The 22003-nt window shown below is 36.9% G+C and overlaps 1 protein-coding gene across 1 annotated transcript in view; it reads left to right on the top strand.

Annotated features, from left to right (window-relative positions):
- Positions 1-22003, top strand: part of TEX9 (testis expressed 9) — a 72215-nt gene that overhangs the window by 23725 nt on the left and 26487 nt on the right. Inside the window, exons 6-10 of the mRNA XM_032297873.1 lie at positions 213-295; positions 2153-2328; positions 5120-5202; positions 5599-5772; positions 13488-13622. Coding sequence (XP_032153764.1) covers positions 213-295; positions 2153-2328; positions 5120-5202; positions 5599-5772; positions 13488-13622 — 651 coding nt within the window. The remainder of the gene's footprint in view (positions 1-212; positions 296-2152; positions 2329-5119; positions 5203-5598; positions 5773-13487; positions 13623-22003) is intronic.

Genomic DNA, 22003 nt, shown 5'->3' with positions numbered 1-22003 from the left:
TTTTCCTGATCCTTGAATTTCTTGGTTCTGGTGTTATCTAGGTCTTTTCCAGCTATATAGTTATGATATTTCTGAAAATACATTTTTATTAATTCCATGAAAATAGCGGTTTTTCTGTGTAGCAAAATAGCAATTCTTTGTGTTACTGTATTGCTTTCTTTAGCAAATGATTAGACTCTAATTAATAAAGACTTTCAATTCTTTTCATGTAGCCAAAGACCAAAAACATTGATCCTGTAAGCAAGGTTCAAAACAAATTACACTCTGCAAATAAAGGAAGGAAAACAAATTCAAGGTAGAGTATAGTTTTCAAAGTATTTCTTTTTTTAGTTTCGTAATTCACAATACCATCATTCTTAATTATTAATCTCTTTCTGTTTCTCCAGATCTTTTTATACCCTAAACATAAAGTTTCACCACTTATATCTTACCCACATTCAGTAACTTAGAACATTTTCTACTCAGAAATGTTTTGTAGCAATTAGCAGATATTTTATATTGTTCCATTAAGCCAACTTTCTAAATTAAAAAATTTTATATATGTTATTTCTAGTGAGTTATTTTCTTAGAACTGTGACTACAACTGAGGGGTTTTCTTGGTGTGTGTGTTAGGGGGTTGTTTGTTTTTTTATCTCTGCCTAGTTCTCCCAAATGGGCTAGCTAGTCTAGTTTTTGAGTATTTGACAAAGTGCACACATTATTTTGTCTTTTGAGCTGCAGAATGATTTGGCATGCTCTTAATAGGACTATAGTATAATTATAATTTTCATTTTGTTGTTTATGGTGAGAAAGAATTCAAGACAGTGCTTAGTATTATAACCATAAAATGGGACCCAAGATGCTCCCAGGGATAGGAGGCTTTCTAGCAAAGGTGGGGGATTGGGTTGTACCAACCTTCTTAGTAAGTTTTAAAATTTATATGTCCATTACTTACCCAGACTGATAATTGCATTATAATTCTGGAAAAGTTCTTTGTTCATTTTTGTGTCTTTTGTTTAAATAATTTTTTTTTAATAAAAGGGAGGGAAAAAGTGAAGTGATGAGGAACAGAAAATAACTATACAATAGATTTCAAAAAAGAATATACACGATACATACAAGTATATGTAACTGGGAAGGGCTATCTTTTCAAATGTCACATTTTGTTTTTTTTAAAAAATGTGGTTTTTCAAATAGAATTCTGAAGCCCAAGACCTATTTGATAGAACAGTAGGGTGACTGTAGCCAATAATAACTTAATTGCTTTTTTAAAATAAGGAGTGTAATTAGATTGTTTGTAACTCAAACAATAAATGCTTGAGATGGATACCCCCTTCTCCATGATGTGCTTATTTCATATTGCATTCCTGTATCAAAGCATCTCGTGTACCCCATAAATATGTATAACTTCTGCGTACCCACAAAAAAATTAAAATGAAAAGAATTCTGAAGCCTTTGCTTATGTTTTAAGAGTGAATTTGGCTTTCAGAACCATAAATCTGTTTTTGTGTCAATGAATTAGGCCTGGCCCATTTTCAGTGCCTTTAGAAATGAATTTTATTTTGTCTTACTTCTCCATTTCATTAAAAAAATCAAACCCAACTTTTTGTTTAATATTGATCGCAATAAGAATGTGTTTCTTTGTGTGGATAAAATGTTCTTTGATTGAGCTAATAGCGCTTCACTCTGTAATTCTTTCTCAAGAGGTATTTTTCTTTGCTGTTTGCAGAATTATGGCCAGGGTGATGTCAATTTGTACAGTTTTTCTCCAGAAGCATGTAAATTTAAAAGCTACAGGCTGGATTTGACCTAGTAGGCCAAGGGCAGTACTCTTAGTTTTGGTATTCTCTTATTTGGAGGCAAAGTCCAGACTATCTGGCCTCATAAAGCCTTTTCTAGCTCTGGTCATGTGATTTATAAAGACCAAAAACCTGCTAATTCTCTTATAATATAGTCCTTGAAAGTATCATATGTAGACATCATCGTAAATTTAAAATGTGTAATAGTAGTCTCGTAATATAATCCTTAAAAATATTAATTACAGATTTCACCATATATTTAAATTTATAATAATTTTCATCTGTTTATTTGGGTAAAAGGCATGTATCTTTTCTACCTTCCTATTTTGTTCATAGGTATGTATGTACATACATATTTAATTTTTATTTTTTAGTGTTAAATTGAAATATTCTGATGTACAGACTGCCAACGATGTTGTCATTCCAGAGGATTTTTCAGACTTTTCCCTTGCAGAAACATTTAGCAAAATTGAAGGGCAACTGGAGGAAGAAGGCTTACCTGAATATATAGATGACATTTTTTCTGGTGCTAGTAACAACATTGGAGCAGGTAGATTTTCTTTTGTTTTTTATTTTTATCTTTATAGCACAGTTACTTAGAAAAAGAAATACTGGGGAACGATTTCTTAAATTTATAAAATGTATTGTGATATCTTGGTTTGTTTCAGAATAATCTAGTAGGATATGGTGGAGGGAGGAATGAATGGGATTATAGATGAAATAAAATCAGCCATCAGTCAGTTATTGTTAAAGATAGGCAGTGGGGTAAGTCGGGATCATCGAACTCTCCTACTTCTGTTTATATTTCATATTTTCCACTATAAAAAGGAAAAATAAAAAAGACTGTATTATACTGGTTTGATTGAATACATTTCAACTTAAAGTACCCATTCCTTATGGTTAAAATATTAAAGTTTTTCTGAATTCTTTTCATTTACTGTTGCTCAATTTTATTTAGTTAAATCAACACATGCAAAAGGACAAATGAATTGACATTCCATCAGATAAAATCATCAAATGAGTTTTCTAATGAGTATAATTTTTCTTAACTCATCCTTTGCATATCACTAGAATAATAGTACTAAATTTAGATCAACTAAAAACATTACTGAATTTATGAGTAGCCTCCTATGCTATTGAAACAAAGTAAGTTTAGTATATATGGACTAGTTACTGCTGAACTACAATGCAATTAACTGTGACTACAGGCAAGGCACTTAGCCCCTCTGTAATACCAATTTATTCATTTGAAAATTTAGCAGTTTGTATTAGATGATCATAAAGTTTACGTATTGTTTGTTCCTACACTTCTGTAAATACCTGAGACTGTGAAATTTATAAAGAAAAGGTTTAATTGGCTCGCAGTATTGCACGCTGTATAGGAAGCATGGCAGTTTCTGCTTCTGGGAAGGCCTCAGGAAACTTCCAGTCATGGCAGCAGCCAAACAAGGAGTGAGGAATCTCACCTGGTGTGAGTAGTGGTGCACTGTTGGCTCAGTGCAACCTCCACCTCCCGGGTTCAAGCGATTCTCCTGCCTCAGCCTCCTGAGGAGCTGAGACATGCTTTTAAACAACCAGATCTCAGGAGAACTCACGGTCATGAGGACAGTACCAAAAGAGATGATACTAAACCATTCATGAGAAACCACCTCCATAATTCATTTACCTCCCACTAGGCCTCACCTCCAACACTGGGGATTACAATTCATCATGTGATTTGGTTTGGGACACGGATCCAAACCATGTCAGTTTATCTTTAAAATTCTCTGATTCTGTGAAAAATCTTAACAATTTATATGTGTAATAATTATTGTGCTACATACTAGTCATAAGGGAGCAATTTACTTCTGCACTTACTGTATTTACTAACCTAATCAAGCTAGGGGTAGTTAGGGTAAGGGATGGTAAGTGGAGCAGTAAGTTGCCTTTAGGTCTCTTTTGATGCTTTTGAGAAAGACATTGATCATTCCTTGGTAGAGGAACATGGTGACAGGTCTCATGGCCCTGTTATAACTTTGTCCCCTCCTCTGTTTTCTTTTTCATATCTTTGGCCTAGGTGTCTTCCCTTTTGGGAAAGTTTCCTCTTATTTCAGATGATTGCTTGGAATGGTTTGGTTATATGTGGGTGAAAAAGATAAAGTAGTTTGGGAGCACAGATTACTTTGTAAGATTAAAGCTAGGGTCAAGTGAGGAGCAGAGGTTATTGCCGTGGGCCTCCAGACATGGGAGCACTCAGCTTCTTGAGTTAGGGTTGAGATAGAGTTACTAAGGTTAAAGTTAGGGAGAAAAATGAATGGAAAAAGTCATGCTTTCCTGTTTTTTCTTCCTTCTTTCCCCCAGAGGCCAACTACTGCCAACTTTACATTTTTTAATTCTTCATTTCCCTCTATTCCCTACTCACCTGGAGTTACATGAGAGACTGGAAGGAGAGTTAAGGCCACAGAGACCTAGGTAGGGTTAGAGGCAACCAAAATTCATCAGCTCCATGGTAACACTGAGGGCACTTCAAAACAGCTGGAAGTGTGTATGGAGATGTTTTATGTTTCACATGTCACATGCGTATGGCTTAGTGGAATTTGTCCTAATGACTTGTCAGAGCAGTTCCAAGTGTTTCCTCAAGAAAAGTTCCATGACGTGTTAAGGGTTGTTTTATAATATACCTACTATGCCATATAGTCTCCGCTGTGATAGTAGACACTTGGTGTTTTTTAAACAAATGACTGAATGACTTACGAGTGCCTTCTAAGTTCAGTTTTTACTTTATTTACTTTATGGGCCTATAAACTTCAAAAAGATTTACTGCTGATATTATTGAATAATGAACTTTTGCTGGCAGTGAAGTACCAAAGATAGATCTTGAAGGTTTGTGGGAGAAAGCTTAGACAGTAAGGTATTAGTGTATTTCTTTGCTTCACAAACACATATACTACATTTTAACTTCTCAGAAATTGGGATCTCTGTTACAGTCAATGACATTTTGTAATCACAAGGGCTGGATTGAAGCTGAGTTTTGTTAGAGAAGATTTATGTCTGTGCCTGTCAAACACTCCGGGTCATTAGACCTGAGACCACTTTAAATTCTCATATGTAATTTGGATCACCCTGATGAGCGTGAATCAATCTGCAAACTTAAGTGAATTGTTTCTTTCTGTTGAGTGGATTTATTCCTCATTGACCTTTACGTTAGGACTGTTTGTGCCTACAGTGCCCCCTAACAGATAATCTCCTATTAGACTCCCCATCTTGAGTATTTTCTTCTTTATAAAGTAATGGTCTGTCCTACAATTGAGGTCATCTTAGATTCAGCAAAACTCAGTAAATTTAATTATTTAAATTCACAGAAGCACAGCTCAGATTTCTAAAGGCCAAAGTCCATGTTATGCAGGAAGAATTGGATAATGTTGCATGTGAATGCAATAAAAAGGTAAGTTTTGAAAACCTCTTAAAAGGCTCTAATATTCAAAGACATTATAGGGCAATTTCAATTACATTTTTTGAATAGCTTTATTTAGATATAATCATAGTTAAATTTTGAATTCAAAAATTGTATATAAGTACTGAACTTTATTCTGAGATGAATTTTCACAGAGCTGAAATATCTTAAATTCTTGTCACAATTAGAATTCTCTTATAAGTGGTAGTGTAAGCTATTAAATGCAAATAAAACATTTGACTTCCATTTTTGAAGACAGACAGTGATTTGTTTTTCATGAAATGTGTATAAATATCAAAGAACATAGGAAGCTTCTTTTTGTTTTCTGCTTTGTTTTGATACCAAGTCTTATGTTTTTTCACATAATCTATAATTTCATAACTACAGGAGGATGAAATTCAGAATTTAAAGTTACAAGTAAAAAATTTTGAAGAAGATTTTATGAAACAGCAGCGAACAATTCATATGCAACAGTCTCAAGTTGAAAAATATAAGACTCTTTTCGAAGAAGCAAACAAAAAGTGTGATGGATTACAGCAACAGTTGTCTTCAGTAGAAAGGGTAATTATTTTGGTATTTTTTCTAACTTAATTCCAAAGATACAATAAAATTATTAATATTACACATTTGTATAGATGCCATTTTGACAGTTCAGTTATTTCATTAGGATTTACTGAAAACTCTTTCCCCTTACAGAGAATATTTTTCAACAACTTTATTGAGATGTATGTAAGTCTCCCTTTTAAAGTATACAATTCAGTGGCTTTTGGTGTTTTCATAGAATTGTACACCTGTCACTACAACCAATTTTCATAATCCCTAAAAGACACTTCATACCCTTTAGCCACCACACCCTGACCCTGCTCCCCTCAATCCCTTACAGCCCTAGGCAACCACTAATCTATTTGATATCTCAATAAATTTGTTTGTTCTGGAAATTTCCTATACATGGAATCATATAATATGTGGTCTTTTGTAACTGACTTTTAAAGATATTTTTAGGGTTCATCCACGTTGCAGCACCTATCCGTACTTTATTTCTTTTTAGTGACAACTAATATTCTGTTATATGGATATAATACATTTAATTTATCTGTTTATCAATTGGTAGCTTTGGGTTATTTGGGTTGTTTATACTGTTTGGCTGTTTTAAACCCTACTTTGAATATTCATGTATAAGTTTTTGTGTGGATATATGTTTTCATTTCTCTTGGTTATATAGTGAGGAATGGAATCGCTGGGTCATATGGAAATGCTATGTTGACCTTTTGAGGAATTGCCGACTGTTTTCCAAACTGCCCATACCATTTTACATGCCTACCAGTAGTGCATGAAGGTCCTAATTTTTCCACATCCTCACCAACATCTACTAGATTATCTTTTTGATTATAGCCATACTGCAGGTGTAAAGGGGTTACCTCATTGTGGTTTTGATTTGCATTTACCTAGTAACTAATGATACTGAACATCTTTTCATGTGCCTGTTGGCATTTGTGTATCTTCTTTGGATAAATTTCGGTTAAGATCTTTATCCATTTTTTAAATTAAATTTTTAAAAATTACTGAATAAGGAGAACTTTTAAGTTCTTGATGTATTTAGATACAAGGCCCTTATCAGAGACATGATTTGCAGATCAGATACTGAAAGATAGTGGGTTGTCTTTCACTTTCTTTATCGTACTCTTTGGGGCACAAAAGTTTTAAATTTTGATGAAGTCCAGTTTATCTAATATTTATTTGGTTACCTTTGCTTTTGGTGTCATATCTAAGGAGAGAATGTATTTTAAATAAACTATCCTACCTTTAAAAATTTTTTATTAGTATACCATTGTGATAATATGCTGTTTGAGATTACTTTGTAAAATGTAGTGACAATAACTATGTAATTTAGCACATCTGAGATTTAGTAGGAAAATGTGCCTCCTTCATTAGTACCTCATTACATTTCTCTTTCGTACGGTCATATTTTAAAACCCTGCTTTTTAAACATCTTGGTCTTGTATAATTAGCATTATCTGGTAATAAATTTTAGTATCAGATGCACTTAGATATAATTTGTATGCAATAAATTCACACTTCTTAGTGTACAATTCTATGAGTTTTGACGCATGCATGCAGTAGTATGAATATCACTATAATTGAGACATAAAACAGTTCCATCAACCCCCAAAAATTCTCTGTGAATTTAGTCAAGGCCTTCCCTAATCCCAGCCCCAGGCAACCACTGATCTGTTTTTGGTTCTGACATTTTGGCCTTTTCTCAAATGTCTCAGAAGTAGAATCACATAGGATATAGCCTTTTGAATCTGTTTTTTTCAGTGAACATAAAACATTTGATGTGGTTTGGCTATGTCCCACCCAAATTTCATCTTGAAGTCCCACTTGCTGGGGAAGGGAGCTGGTGAGAGGTAATTGAATCATGGGGACAGGTCTTTCCTGTGCCGTTCTTATGTAGCGAGTAAGTCTCAGGAGATCTGATGGTTTTAAAAAAGGGAGTTTCTCTGCCAAGCTCTCTCTTCGCTTTTCTGCTGCCACTGAGACGTGCCTTTCACCTTCCAACATGTTTGTGAGGCCTCCCCAGCCATGTGGAACTGTGAGTCCATTAAACCTTTTTCTTTTGTAAATTGCCCAGTCTTGGGTATGTGTTCATCAGCAGTGTGAAAATGAACTAATACAGGGAATTGGTACCAGTAGAGTGGGGCGCTGCTGAAAAGATAGGCAAAAATGTTGAAGTGACCTTGGAACTGGGTAAGAGGCAGAGGCTGGCAAAGTTTGGAGAGCTCTGAAGAATACAAGAAAATGAGGGAAAGTTTGGAACTCTCTAGGGACTTGTTGAATGTCTTTGACCAATATGCTGATAATGATACGGACAATGAAATCCAGGCTAAGGTGGTCTCAGATGGAGATGAGGAACTTGTGGGAAACTAGAGCAAAGGTGACTCTTGTTATGTTTTAGCAAAGAGACTGGTGACATTTTGCCCGTGCCCTGGAGATGGAACTTTGAACTTGAGAGAGATGATTTACGGTATCTGGTGGAAGAAATTTCTAAGCATGAAAGCACTCAAGAGGTGACTTGGTGCTGTTAAAGACATTCAGTTTTAAAAGGGAAATTAAGCACAAAAGTTTGGAAAATTTGTAGCCTGACAATGCAGTGGAAAAGAAAATCCCATTTTCTGAGGAGAAATTCAAGCTGGCTACAGAAATTTGCAAATGTTAATACCCAAGACATTGGAGGCATTGTTAATACCTAAGACATTGGGGTATTTATTATTTACAAATCTCAAGTGTAATGCATTTTCTCCTCTCACTTTCTTTTTTTTTTTTGAGATGGAGTTTCGCTCTCGTTACCCAGGCTGGAGTGCAATGGCGCGATCTCGGCTCACCACAACCTCTGCCTCCTGGGTTCAGGCAATTCTCCTGCCTCAGCCTCCTGAGTAGCTGGGATTACAGGCACGCGCCACCATGCCCAGCTAATTTTTTGTATTTTTAGTAGAGACGGGGTTTCACCATGTTGACCAGGATGGTCTCGATCTCTTGACCTCGTGATCCACCCGCCTTGGCCTCCCAAAGTGGTGGATTACAGACGTGAGCCACCGCGCCTGGCCGTCCTCTCACTTTCTAAGAAGCCAATTCCCTCTCCCACTTTTAGACATGATTATTAAACAGTTGGCCTTTTTTCCTCAACTTTTCAATACCCCTTCCTACCTCCTTATACTTGGCTCATGACTTTGCCCCCTTTTTCTTAAGGAAAGAGAATCAAAAGATAACATCATCCTTTCACTAAAATCTACAACCTCTCTGCCTCTGTGCCACTCGCCACTCCAGGTAACAGCGAATTACTCCCTCTTTTGTCTAAAGCTGATCCATTCACTTGTGTACTAGATTCCATATAGTCTCTTCTACTCGAAGACTTTGCGCCGGCAATTGTTCTTTCTCTCGCAAAATCAAATTTACTCTTATCAGATTATTCTCATTAATGTGCAAACATGCCATAGAATCATTCATATATTTATTTTAAAACTTCTTTAGATCTTATATCTACTTTCAGTCCTATAGCATTGCTCCTGTTTGTAATGAAGCTTTCCAAAATTATTGTTTATACTCAATGTCTTTATATCTCATGTGCCATTTTCTCCTGAAAATACTTCTGTTAGGCTTCCATCTCTACTCTGCCATTGAAAGTACTCTTTAAAAGGTCACCAATTGTAGTTGTGGTCCATTGTAGTGGTCAGCTGTTCCTCACAGTGGTCCTTCATTGTTCCTATTGTCTGGGAATTCTTTCCCCAAGAGCTTTGATTATTTGATTTGATAATTTGATTATTATCTCAGCAATATTTGACGTAGTCAATTACTCTTTTGAAACACTATTTATTCAGCTTCTGGAGCACCACAATCATGATTTTCCTGGCCTTACGTGGCGGAATGCCCAAGTCTCTTCTCTGTTTATATCTAAACCTTAGATGATCTCATTCAGTTCCATGGCTTTATAGACCATCTGTATGTTGATAACTTCACCTTTCTGTTTCTTGCTCTTTCCTCTTCATTTCTGCCCACTTGATGTCTCAACTGTTTGTTAAACTTCACATATCCTAAAGGAAACTCTTGCTTCCCTGCCCTCAGCAAACCTGCTTCTCCTCCTTTTCCCTCTCTTAGTAAAAGGCATTTGTTCAGTCTAATATTGAGGAGTCATCTTGATCTACCTCTTTTCCTGTATCCAGATCCAGCTCATCAACAAGTCCCATCAATTCTGTCTTCAAAATACATAGAATAAACCACTTCTCAAAACGCTCAGTACTTCTACCCAAGTCCTAGCCACTATCTTCTACTTATTCTAATAGCCTCCTAGATTGGTAATACCACAGTAGCCAGAGTAATCCTTAAGTCAGATCATCACACACACATATGCATACACACTGAAATTCTCCAAAGGGTCCTGTGTCACTCACAATAAAATCCAAATTTATAAGTAAAGCTGGCCGAGGCGGGTGGATCACGAGGTCAAGGGATCGAGACCATCCTGGTCAACATGGTGAAACCCCGTCTCTACTAAAACTACAAAAAATTAGCTGGGCATAGTGGTGCATGCCTGTAATCCCAGCTACTCAGGAGGCTGAGGCAGGAGAATTGCCTGAACCCAGGAGGCGGAGGTTGCGGTGAGCCAAGATCGCGCCATTGCACTCCAGCCTGGGTAACAAGAGTGAAACTCCTTCTCCTAAATAAATAAATAAATAAATAAATAAATAAATAAATAAAGCAAGCAAGCTTACAAGGTTCACCTAGTCTTGTCCTGCCCACTTCTCTTATCTCAAGAGTTAACACTGTGCCTTCGTCACTCAACTGAAACCACACTGACCTTTTAGGTGATATTTCAATATGTTAAATGGATTCTTACTACAGGATCTTTGTCTTCATTGTTCCTATTGTCTGGGAATTCTTTGCCCAAGAGCTTTGATTATTTTATTTTTTTAGAGAGAGGGTCTCACTGTGTTGCCCAGGCTGGAGTACAGTGGTGCAATCATGGCTTACTACAGCCTTGACCTCCCAGGCTCAAGCAATCCTTCTGCCTCAACCTTCCGAGTAGCTAGGACCACATACATATGCCACCATGTCCAGCTCATTTTTAATTTTTTTGTAGAGACAAGGTCTCCCTATGTTGCCTAGGCTGGTCTTGAACTCCTGGGTTCATCCTTCAGCATTGGCTTTCCAGAGTGCTAGGAATACAGGTGTGAGCCACTCCCCAAGATTTTTACTTGAATCATTACCTCACTTCATTTGGAAGACTTCCCTGACCACTTTATTTTAAATAGTCAATACCCTTCCCTCATTGTTCTGTCCCCTTTCCCTGCTTTTTCTTGGTAGCCCTTATCACTACTAGATATTACGTATGTGTATGTGTATATATGTGTTCTTCTTCTGTCTCTTCTTTTAGAATGCAAACGTCATGAGAGGAGGAACTTTGGTTAATTTGTGTGCCCATGGATGTAGAATAGTATCTGACATGTAGTAAGTGCTTGATAAATGTGTCAAATAAATGAATGAAACCTGTTAGGTATAGATAGTATCACTCCTAATTTCAGACATGGAAATGTGTCTACCACAGCTGGCAGGTTTTCTGACTCCAAGTCCATTCTTTTATATCTTAGCTACTTGTTTATGAAACCTTGATTATTTATCCTCATCTTTTTATTTCTTACCTGTGGTGCTTTGTGTTATTCTCAGAGCATTTACTACGTTTTGTCTTCTGCTGTGGATGATGAATGCCCCTCTTTTCTTGTTCTCTCCCAGTGCCTTTTATGTATTGTTTAATAATCATGAGAGAGTGATAAATTATTTTTTCTTTTAGCTCACAGTATTTGAATTTTAATGTTAAATTTTATTTTTTTTAGTTTTTAAAAAATGAATGTACAACTGAAGACTTCAGATTTTTTCATGAAATTTTTGTCTAGCAACATGTAACTGCTTACATTTTTGTAACAGTAGAATTTTTTTTAGTAGATTTACTCATTAGAAAAACTTTATTTCCTCTTTTCCATTCTGGCTGTCATTTTTTCCCCCACCCCTCCCAAGAAGGGGGCAGTATTGATTCACGGATAGGGGACGTCATGTGGTACAGGATGTTTTCCACTTTTCTAGTAGGTTACATTTTTCATTTTTCTAGTAGGTTACAAAGTCACCAGCAGGCAAGAGAAGGGCAAAAATTCATTTCTTTATTCTTAAGAGGGAAGGCTGGAATGAGGCAGCAAGAAATGTGGACTTTGTAGCTAATGAGAATCTTTGCGTTTTCTGTGTGAACAGTAAGATAAATCAAGCTAGCTCTACCTGTAGCTACCACCCACAAAACTGTGAAGAAGGCTGTAATAGCAGATGGTATCCATACACAGTTTGATTTGTTTAGAAACCTACATAAAGAGCAGCATGTGTTTTGTTTTGCTTTTCCCCTTAATTACTCAGAGCCAGGGAGATCAGTTTTTAAATAAAATATAGTGAGATAGCCAGGAAAAAAATTACAAAAGAATATAGACAACTGTATTTTAACTGCATCGTTTTTATTCTGCCATATTTTTTGAGTGTCTGCTCAATTTATTGAGTAAGGCTCTGGACTAGGCCTTACATTGTAGGGGATATAAAGAAGAGTGGGTTTAGTATTACAAAATAAGTTCAGTTTAATTAACATGTTGTTAGTGTCTTTTATATGCCACTGAAGTGTTTTTGATACGCAGAAATTAAGACAGGTCTTTTCTTCAAGGAGCTTACACTACAATGGGGGAAATAAAGTTAAGAAATAGTTTCAATACCACATAGCAGATATGATGATAAATGTGTCTAAAGGTGCTACAGAAGTTCTGAAGAGGGTACTTAATAGAATCTGGGTGGATAGTGAGGATTAGAATGGAAATATGTCCTGGGGAGCTAATGCCCTAGAGTACAAACCTAGCTGAGTAAGTAGGTGCTAGCCAGGTAAAAATGAGTGGGCAGAGATCAGAGCTAGGAGGAAAAGCATGAGCAGAGACTGAGACAGGAAATACCATGGCTGTTTAGGAGAGATCCAAGTACTGCTGATATTACTGAAAGTAACATCTTTGGCAGGAGATGAGACTAGTTAACAGGGTAAAGATTATGGTGGAGTTCGGAGTTTATCCTCTATGTTCATGTTTCTTCAGGTGTTGGCCTGTTGACTCTTTGCAACAGAATATCCTAGAATGTTTGAAGAAATATAAGACTAAACTCATCCCAGGATGTGGAAAATAATCTATAAGATCTGTTGTTTCTGCTCAGAATTGGGATTTTCCTATAGGGCTATATAGAATGTTTGTATTTGATGAATATATTCTTAAATGATATACTTTGTCAGGTATACAGAAAAACAGTGCAGGGTTTGTCTTAACATTGGTTTTTTTGGGAGGTTCTCAAAAGAAGAAATATAGTTATAAAGAGTTGTTTATAAAATAGAGGACAGGTATACTGTGTCTTGAGTCAATAAACAGACAAAATTCCAAACAAAATGTAATTTGAAAGCCCAGGTCACACGATGTTTTTTAGGATATATTTCTCTAATACCAGTTTGGGGCGAGAATTCCTTGAGATGTCTAACACTTGGTGTTCAGCCTCTAGCTCTGTGTGTGTGTGTGTGTGTGTGTGTGTGTGTGTGTGTGTGTGTGTGTGTGTGTAAAATCTGAGAGAAAGCAAGGAATATGGATGTGGAAAATACTGCAGAATGATAAAGGGGGGAACCTATGATGTATTTATAAATGTTCTATATTTTTTTTACCATACAGGAATTAGAAGATAAAGGAAGATTGCAAAAACAGGCTGCAAGTAGTCAAAGTGCCACAGAGGTTCGCTTGAATAGAGCTCTAGAAGAAGCAGAAAAGTATAAACTGGAGTTAAATAAATTAAGGCAAAATAACAAGGTATGGAAAAATTGAATAGCTTTTGTAGTGATCCCTTTTGGTAACTAGTTCTTTTAGGAACCTGTCAAAACAATACTTAAATTATAATTTTTGATGTCATGCTGAACATTGCTTTTTTCAGAAGAAATACATTCATTTGTAGTATGCAGATTTCCAACATGTTAGGATGATGTTAGCTTGTCTATTGCCATAAATGGGTGATGGCACAACTTGAAGATTCATTTCTTCAACCAGTTTTATCAGGTGCCCATATTATATGTCAGACACTTTTCTAAGCTCTTAGAAAAAGTGGTTAAAAAAAGTATCTTTTGTATCTCAAGTCTTTATTCCTCTCTGAATCTCAGTTTTCTAATACATAAAGTAAGGCTATATTTTACAGGGCAGTGGTTCTCAAACTTGAGCATGTGTCAGAATCTCCGGGAGGGCTTGTTAAAACAGATTGCTGGGTCCCATCCCCAGAAATCTGATTCAGTAGGTCTGGAGTGAGGTCTGAGAATTTGCAGTTTTAACAAGTTCGATAAATTATTGTAAGGATCACTGTAACTCCAGTGTCTAGCCAATGCTTGGCATAGATTAGCATTCTGTGCCTTAATACTATTGAATAAATGAAGGCTCAAATGCCAGTGTGCATGAGAGCCTTTTGTACATTCTATAAATACTTGTTACTTTTTGGTTCTATCTTGACCTGAAAGGATAATAAGTGATATTCCATTGGACTCTGTTTAGTAATTAGGACAATATTTAATAATTTAACAATGACTTGGATAATGAAATTAGGAACCACCTTCAATATACACAGATAATACATTTTGGATTAAGTTAGTAACACTTGATAGGAATAGACTGAAACTGACTTTGGTAAGTCCTCTAACATGTTTGAGAGGCAAATATGTGGCATAGTGACTACAGAGTTTTAAGATGTCATCTGTGAGATAGTTTGTTACATGGTCAGGTCATTTTCATACTCAGGGGCCATCAAAGATGGCATAACTGGGATTTATTAATAGAAGTTATTAAATGAATAAGTTAGGAAGTTATCTTTACAGACTTACTAGTAATTAGCATGTTATTAGAGTATTACTCCCAATTTGGTGCATTTTAAAGGGATTTTGAAGAAACCAAAAGAAGAATAGCCGCCTAGATATCAGGATTTCCTAACTGTTGTAGATTTGATCTCTATATTGTATTAGTTCACACATTAAGAAAGTAGAAAGAAAAATGGTTTCTATGAAACAGATGACTCTCCATATTCTAGCCAGCCGTTTTGTTTTTTGTTTTGTTTTGTTTTTGGGGGTTTTGGGGTACATGTGAAGGTTATATAGGTCAACACATGTCATGCGGGTTGGTTGTACATACATTTCATCACCTGGGTATTAGGCCCAGTACCCAATAGTTATCTCTTCTGCTCCTCTCCTTCCTTCTGCCTTGTCCACTTCAAGTAGACCCCATTGTCTGTTGTCTCCTTCTTTGTGTTCCATAAGTTCTTATCATTTAGCTCCCACTTATATGTGTAAAGAAGCGGTATTCGGTTTTCTGTTCCTATATTCGTTTGCTAAGGATAACAGCCTCCAGCTCCATCCATGTTCCCACAAAAGACATGATCTCGTTCTTTTTTATGGCTACATAGTATTTCATGATGTATATGTACCAAATTTTCTTTATCCAATCTGTCATTGATGGGGCACTTAGATGATTCCATGTCTTTGCTATTGTGACTAGTGCTGGAGTGAACATTCATGTGCACATGTCTTTATAGTAGAATTATTTACATTCCTCTGGGTATATTCCCAGGAATGAGATTGCTGGGTTGAATGGTAGTTCTGCTTTTACTTCTTTGAGGAATCGCCACACTGCTTTGCACAATGGTTGAACAATTTACACTCCCACCTACAGTCTATAAGCGTTCCCTTTTCTCTACAACCTCACAAGCACCTGTTATTTGTTTGGCTTCTTAGTAATAGCCATTCTGACTGGTGTGAGGTGGTATTTCATTGTGGTTTTGGTTTGTTTTTTCTAATCATCATTGATATTGAGCTTTTTTTCATACTTATTGGCCACATGTGTCACCTGTTTTGAGAAGTGTCTGTTCATGTCCTTTGCCCACCTGTTAATGGGGTTGTTTTTCTCTTGTAAATCTGTGTATGTTCCATATGGAAGCTGGATATTAGACCTTTATGAGATGCACAGTTTGCACAATTTTTCTCCCATTCTGTAGGTTGTCTGTTTACTCTGCCCCTCGTTTATTTTTCTGGGCAGAAGCTCTTGAGCTTATGTAGATTCCACTTGTCAGTTTTCGTTTTTGTAGTTGCTTTTTGTGTCTGTCATGAAATCTCTGCCCATTCTTGTGTCCAGAATGGTATTGTCTAGGTTGTCTTCCAGGGTTTTTATAGTTTTGGGGTTTACATTTAAGTATTTAATTCATCTTGAGTTGGTTTTTGTATATGGTAGAAGGAAGGAGTCCAGCTTGAATCTTCTGCATAGGTTTAGCTAGTTATCCCAGCACCATTTATTGAATAGGGAGCCTTTCCTCATTGCTTGTTTTTGTCAGGTTTGTTGAAGATCAGATGGTTGTAGGGCCTTATTTATGGGCTCTCTATTCTGTTCCATTGGTCTGTGTGCCTGTTTTTGTACCAGTACCACGCTGTTTTGGTTATTGTAGACTTGTAGTTTAGTTTGAAGTCAGGCAACGTGCCTCCAGCTTTGTTCTTTTTGCTTAGGACTGCCTTGGCTATTCAGGCTCTTTTGTGGTTCCATGTAAATTTTTAAATAGTTTTTTTCCAGTTCAGTGAAGAATGTCATTGGTAGTTTGATATGAATAGCACTGAATCTGTAAATTGCTTTGGGCAGTATAGCCATTTTAATGAATCTTCCTATCCATGAGCATGGCATGTTTTTCCAATTTGTGTTTTCTCTGATTTCTTTGAGCAGTGTTTTGTAATTCTCCTTGTAGAGATCTTGCACCTCCCTGGTTAGCTGTATTCCCAGGTATTCTTGTGTGGCAAGTGGGAACAGGATTGCTTTTCTGCCTTGGCTGTCGATTTGGCTGTTGTTGGTATATAGGAATGCTGGTAATTTTCATACATTGATTTTGTATCCTGCAACCTTGCTGAAGTTGTTTATCTGCCAAAGGAGCTTTTGGGACGAGACTGTGATGTCTTCTAGATGTAGAATTATGTCTGCAAACAGAGATAGTTTGACTTCCTATTTGGATGCCCTTTATTTCTTTATCTTGTTTGATTGCTCTGGCTAGGACTTCCAATACTATGTTAAATAGAAATGTTGAGAGGGGGCATCCTTGACATGTGACAGTTTTCAAAGGGATTGCTTCCAGCTTTTGCTCATTCAGTATAATGTTGGCTGTGGGTTTGTCATAGATGGCTGTTATTATTTTGAGATCTGTTCCTTCAATATCTAGGTTATTTAGAGTTTTTAATATGAAGGGTATTGAATTTTATTGAATGCCTGTTCTGTACCTACTGAGATAATCATTTGGTTTTTGTCTTTAGTTCTGTTTATGTGATAAATTGCATTTATTGATATCTGTCTGTTGAACCAACCCTGCATCTGGACAATGAAGTCTACTTGATCACAGTAGATAAGCTTTTTGATGTGCTCCTGGATTTGGTGTACAGATATTTTGTTGAGGATTTTTGCATCAATGCTCATCACAGATATTGACCTGAAGTTTTCTTTTTTGGTTGTCTCTCTGCCAGGTTTTGGTATCAAGAGGATGCTGGCCTCATAGAATGAGTTGCAGAGGAGTCCCACCTATTTAGTTTTTTGGAATAGTTACTGTAAGAATGGTACCAGCTCTTCTTTTTACATCTGGTAGAATTTGGCTGTGAATCCATAGGGTTCAAGGCTTTTTTTTGGTTGGTAGGCTATTTATTACTGATGCAGTTTTGGAGCTTATTATTGGTCTGTGCAGGGATTCAACTTCTTCCTGGTTCAGTCCTGGGAGGATGTATGTGTCTAGAAATTTATCCGTCTCTTCTAGGTTTTCTAGTTTGTGTGCATAGAGGTGTTCATGGTAGTTTCTGATGGTTGTTTTTATTTCTGTCGGGTCAGTAGTAATATTCCCTTTGTCATTTCTAATTTTGTTTATTTGGATCTTAACTCTTCTTCACTAGTCTAGCTAGTGGCCTATTAATTGTTTTCAAAAAACCAACTCCTGGATTCATTGATCTTTTGAATGGTTTTTCACGTCCTGATTTCTAAAGTTCAGATCTGATTTTTGTTACTTCTCATCTGCTAGCTTTGGGGTTGATTTCTTCTTGCTTCCCATTTCTCTCAATTGTGAAGCGAGGTTTGATTTGAGATCTTTCTAACTTTTTGATGTGGGCATTTAGTACTGTGAAATTCCCTCTTAACTCTGCCTTTGCTGTGTTCCAGAGATTCTGTTATGCTGTATCTTTTATTATTTTCAAATAACTTTTTGATGTCTGCCTTAATTTCATTATTTACCCCAAGGCCATTCAAGAGCATGTTGTTTAATTTCCATGTAATTGCATGGTTTTGAGTGATTTTCATAGTCTTGACTCCCATTTATTGTGCTGTGGCCCAAGACAATGTTTGTCATGATTTCAGTTCTTTTACATTTTTGAGGATTGTTTTATGTCCAATTATGTGTTCAGTTTTAGAGTATGTGCCATAAAGCACTAAGAAGAATTTATATTCTCTTGTTTTGAGTGGAGAGTCCTGTAATGGTCTATTCATATCCATTTATTTCAGCATTGAATTTAGGTTCCAAATATCTTTGTTGATTTTCAGCCTTGAAGATCTAATACTATGGAGTGTTGAAGTCTCCCACTATTATTGTGTGGGAGTCTGTGTCTCTTTGTAAGTCTCTAAGAACTTGCTTCATGAATCTGGGCGCTCCTGTGTCATGTGCATGTATATTTAGGCTAATTAGGTATTCTTAACTGAATTGAACACTTTATCATTATGTAATGCCATTCTTTGTCTTTTATGATCTTTGTTGGTTTGAAACATTTTGTCTGAAATTAGAATTCCAACCCCTGCTTTTTTTTTGTTTTCCATTTGAATGGTAGATTCTTTTTCCTCCATCCCTTTATTTTGAGCCTATGAGAGTCATTACATAACAGTTAGGTCACTTGAAGACAGCATACCATTTGGGTCTGGCTTTTATTTAATCCAGCTTGTCACTCCATGCCTTTTAAGTTGGGCACTTAGCCTGTTTACTTACATTCAAGGTTAGTGTTGCTATGTGTGGATTTGATCCTGCTGTTGTGCTGTTAGCTGGTTATTATGTTGGCTTGTTTGTGTGATTGCTTTACAGTGACATTGGCCTGTGTGGTTAAGTGTGTTTTTGTATTAGCCATAGTGGTCTTTCCTTTCTATGTTTAGTACTTCCTTCAAGAGCTCTGTAAGGCAGGTCTGGTGGGAATGAGTTCCCTCAATATTGGCTTATCTGAAGAGGATCGTATTTCTCCTTCACTTAGGACGTTTGGTTTGGCTCGGTATGAAATTCTTGAGGACTTTTTTTTTTTTCTTTAAGAATACTGAATATAGGCCCTGATTCTCTTCTGACTTGTTAGGTTTCCACTGAGAAATCTGCTGTTAGCCTGATGGATTCCCTTTGTAGGAGGAGGAGGACATGCCCTTTCTCTGTAGCTATTTTGTTGTTGTTGTTGTTGGATACCACAAATATATAAAATTTTTGTCAATTAAAAAATAAAAATAAAACTGTAACCAAATCTCTTAATTAAAAAGAGAAGCTTTTCTGAGCAAATACCTATGGATAACATAGAAAATACTAATTATTTTTGATACTAATAAGGAGACAATGTTTTTATTTTCAATACCTCTTCTGCATACCACAAATCTGCAAAACCTTACCACCTTAATTATAAAATATGTTAGTAACATTTCTGAAACATGTAAAACCAATATTAGAAGGTAATTTTTCAGCAGTATAATCTTGCCTAGTAAGGTGTGCCCCTTATACCTACAAACAATGCTTGATCCCCTTTTTTTTTTTTTTTTTTTGGAATGGGGTTTTCGCTTTTTTTCCCGGGGGGGGAGTGCAATGGCACGATCTCAGCTCATCGCAACCTCTGCCTCCCGGGTTCGGGCAATTCTCCTGCCTCAGCCTCCTGAGTAGCTGGGATTACAGGCACGCACCACCATGCCCAGCTAATTTTTTGTAGTTTTAGTAGAGACGGGGTTTTACCATGTTGACCAGGATTGTCTCGATCTCTTGACCTCGTGATCCACCCGCCTCGGCCTCCCAAAGTGCTGGGATTACAGGCTTGAGCCACCGTGCCCGGCCTCCTTTTTTTTTTTTTTAAGGCAAATAATTTTTTTTATGTCATCTTTATTATGTCTGTTTTTTTTAATTGCATTTTAGGTTTTGGGGTACATGTGAAGAACATGCAAGATTGTTGCATAGGTACACACATGGCAGTGTGATTTGCTGCCTTCCTCCCCTTCACCTGACATTTCTCTCCATGCTATCTCTCCCCACCTCCCCACCCCCCCGTCCCTCCCCCATTCCCCCCAACAGACCACAGTGTGTAGTGCTCCCCTCCCTGTGTCTATGTGTTCTTATTGTTCAACACCCACCTGTGAGTGAGAACATGTGGTGTTTGATTTTCTGCTCTCGTGTCAGTTTTCTGAGAATGATGGTTTCCAGGTTCATCCATGTCCCTACAAAGGACCCGAACTCATCATTTTTGATGGCTGCATAATATTCCATGGTGTATATGTACCACATTTTCCCTGTCCCGTCTATCATCGATGGGCATTTGGTTGGTTCCAGGTCTTTGCTATTGTAAACAGTGCTGCAATGAACATTCATGTGCATGTGTCCTTATAGTAGAGCGATTTATAATCCTTTGGATATATACTCAGTAATGGGATTACTGGGTCAAATGGAATTTCTATTTCTAGGTCCTTAAGGAATCGTCACACTGTCTTCCACAATGGTTGAACTAATTTACACTCCCACCAACAGTGTAAAAGTGTTCCTATTTCTCCACATCCTCTCCAGCATCTGTTGTCTCCAGATTATTTAATGATTGCCATTCTAACTGGTGTGAGATGGTATCTCAATGTAGTTTTGATTTGCATTTCTCTAATGACCAGTGATGATGAGCATTTTTTCGTATGTTTCCTGGCCTCATGTATGTCTTCTTTTGTAAAGTGTCTGTTCATATCCTTTGCCCCTTTTTGAATGGGCTTGTTTGTTTTTTTCTTGTAGATCTGTTTTAGTTCTTTGTAAATTCTGGATATCAGCCCTTTGTCAGATGGGTAGACTGCAAAAATTTTTTCCCATTCTGTTGGTTGCCGATTCACTCTAATGACTGTTTCTTTTGCTGTGCAGAAGCTGTGGAGTTTGATTAGGTCCCATTTGTCTATTTTGGCTTTTGTTGCCAATGCTTTTGCTGTTTTGGTCATGAAGTCCTTGCCTACGCCTATGTCCTGAATGGTTTTGCCTAGATTTTCTTCTAGGGTTTTTATGGTGTTAGGTCGTATGTTTAAGTGTTTAATCCATCTGGAATTAATTTTAGTGTAAGGTGTCAGGAAGGGGTCCAGTTTCTGCTTTCTACACATGGCTAGCCAGTTTTCCGAACACCATTTATTAAACAGGGAATCCTTTCCCCATTGCTTGTTTTTTTCAGGTTTGTCAAAGATTGGATGGTTGTAGAAATGCTGTGTTGCCTCTGAGGTCTCTGTTCTGTTCCATTGGTCTATATCTCTGTTTTGGCACCAGTACCATGATGTTTTGATTACTGTAGCTTTGTAGGATAGTTTGAAGTCTGGTAGTGTGATGCCTCCCGCTTTGTTCTTTTTGCTTAGAATTGACTTGGCTGTGAGGGCTCTCTTTTGGTTCCATATGACGTTTAAGGTGGTTTTTTCCAGTTCTGTGAAGAAGGTCATTGGTAGCTTGATGGGAATAGTGTTGAATCTGTAAATTACTTTGGGCAGTATGGCCATTGTCACGATATTGATTCTTCCTAACCATGAATATGGAATGTTTCTCCATCTGTTTGTGTCCTCTCTTATTTCGTTGAGCAGTGGCTTGTAGTTCTCCTTGAAGAGGTCCTTTACGTTCCTTGTTAGTTGTATTCCTAGGTATTTTATTCTCTTTGTAGCAATTGTGAATGGCAGTTCGTTCTTGATTTGGCTCTCTTTAAGTCTGTTATTGGTGTATAGGAATGCTTGTGATTTTTGCACATTGATTTTGCATCCTGAGATTTTGCTGAAGTTGCTTATCAGTTTCAGGAGATTTTGGGCTGAGACAATGGATATACAATCATGTCATCTGCAAATAGAGACAAGTTGACTTCCTCCTTTCCTATTTGAATATCTTTTATTTCTTTTTCTTGCCTGATTGCTCTGGCTAGAACTTCCAGTAC

This window comes from Sapajus apella, unplaced genomic scaffold, assembly GCF_009761245.1.
Source record: "Sapajus apella isolate SASKATOON/1434 unplaced genomic scaffold, GSC_monkey_1.0 scaffold37, whole genome shotgun sequence".
Lineage (NCBI taxonomy): Eukaryota > Metazoa > Chordata > Mammalia > Primates > Cebidae > Sapajus > Sapajus apella.
This window is presented reverse-complemented; position numbering and strand designations above follow the sequence as displayed.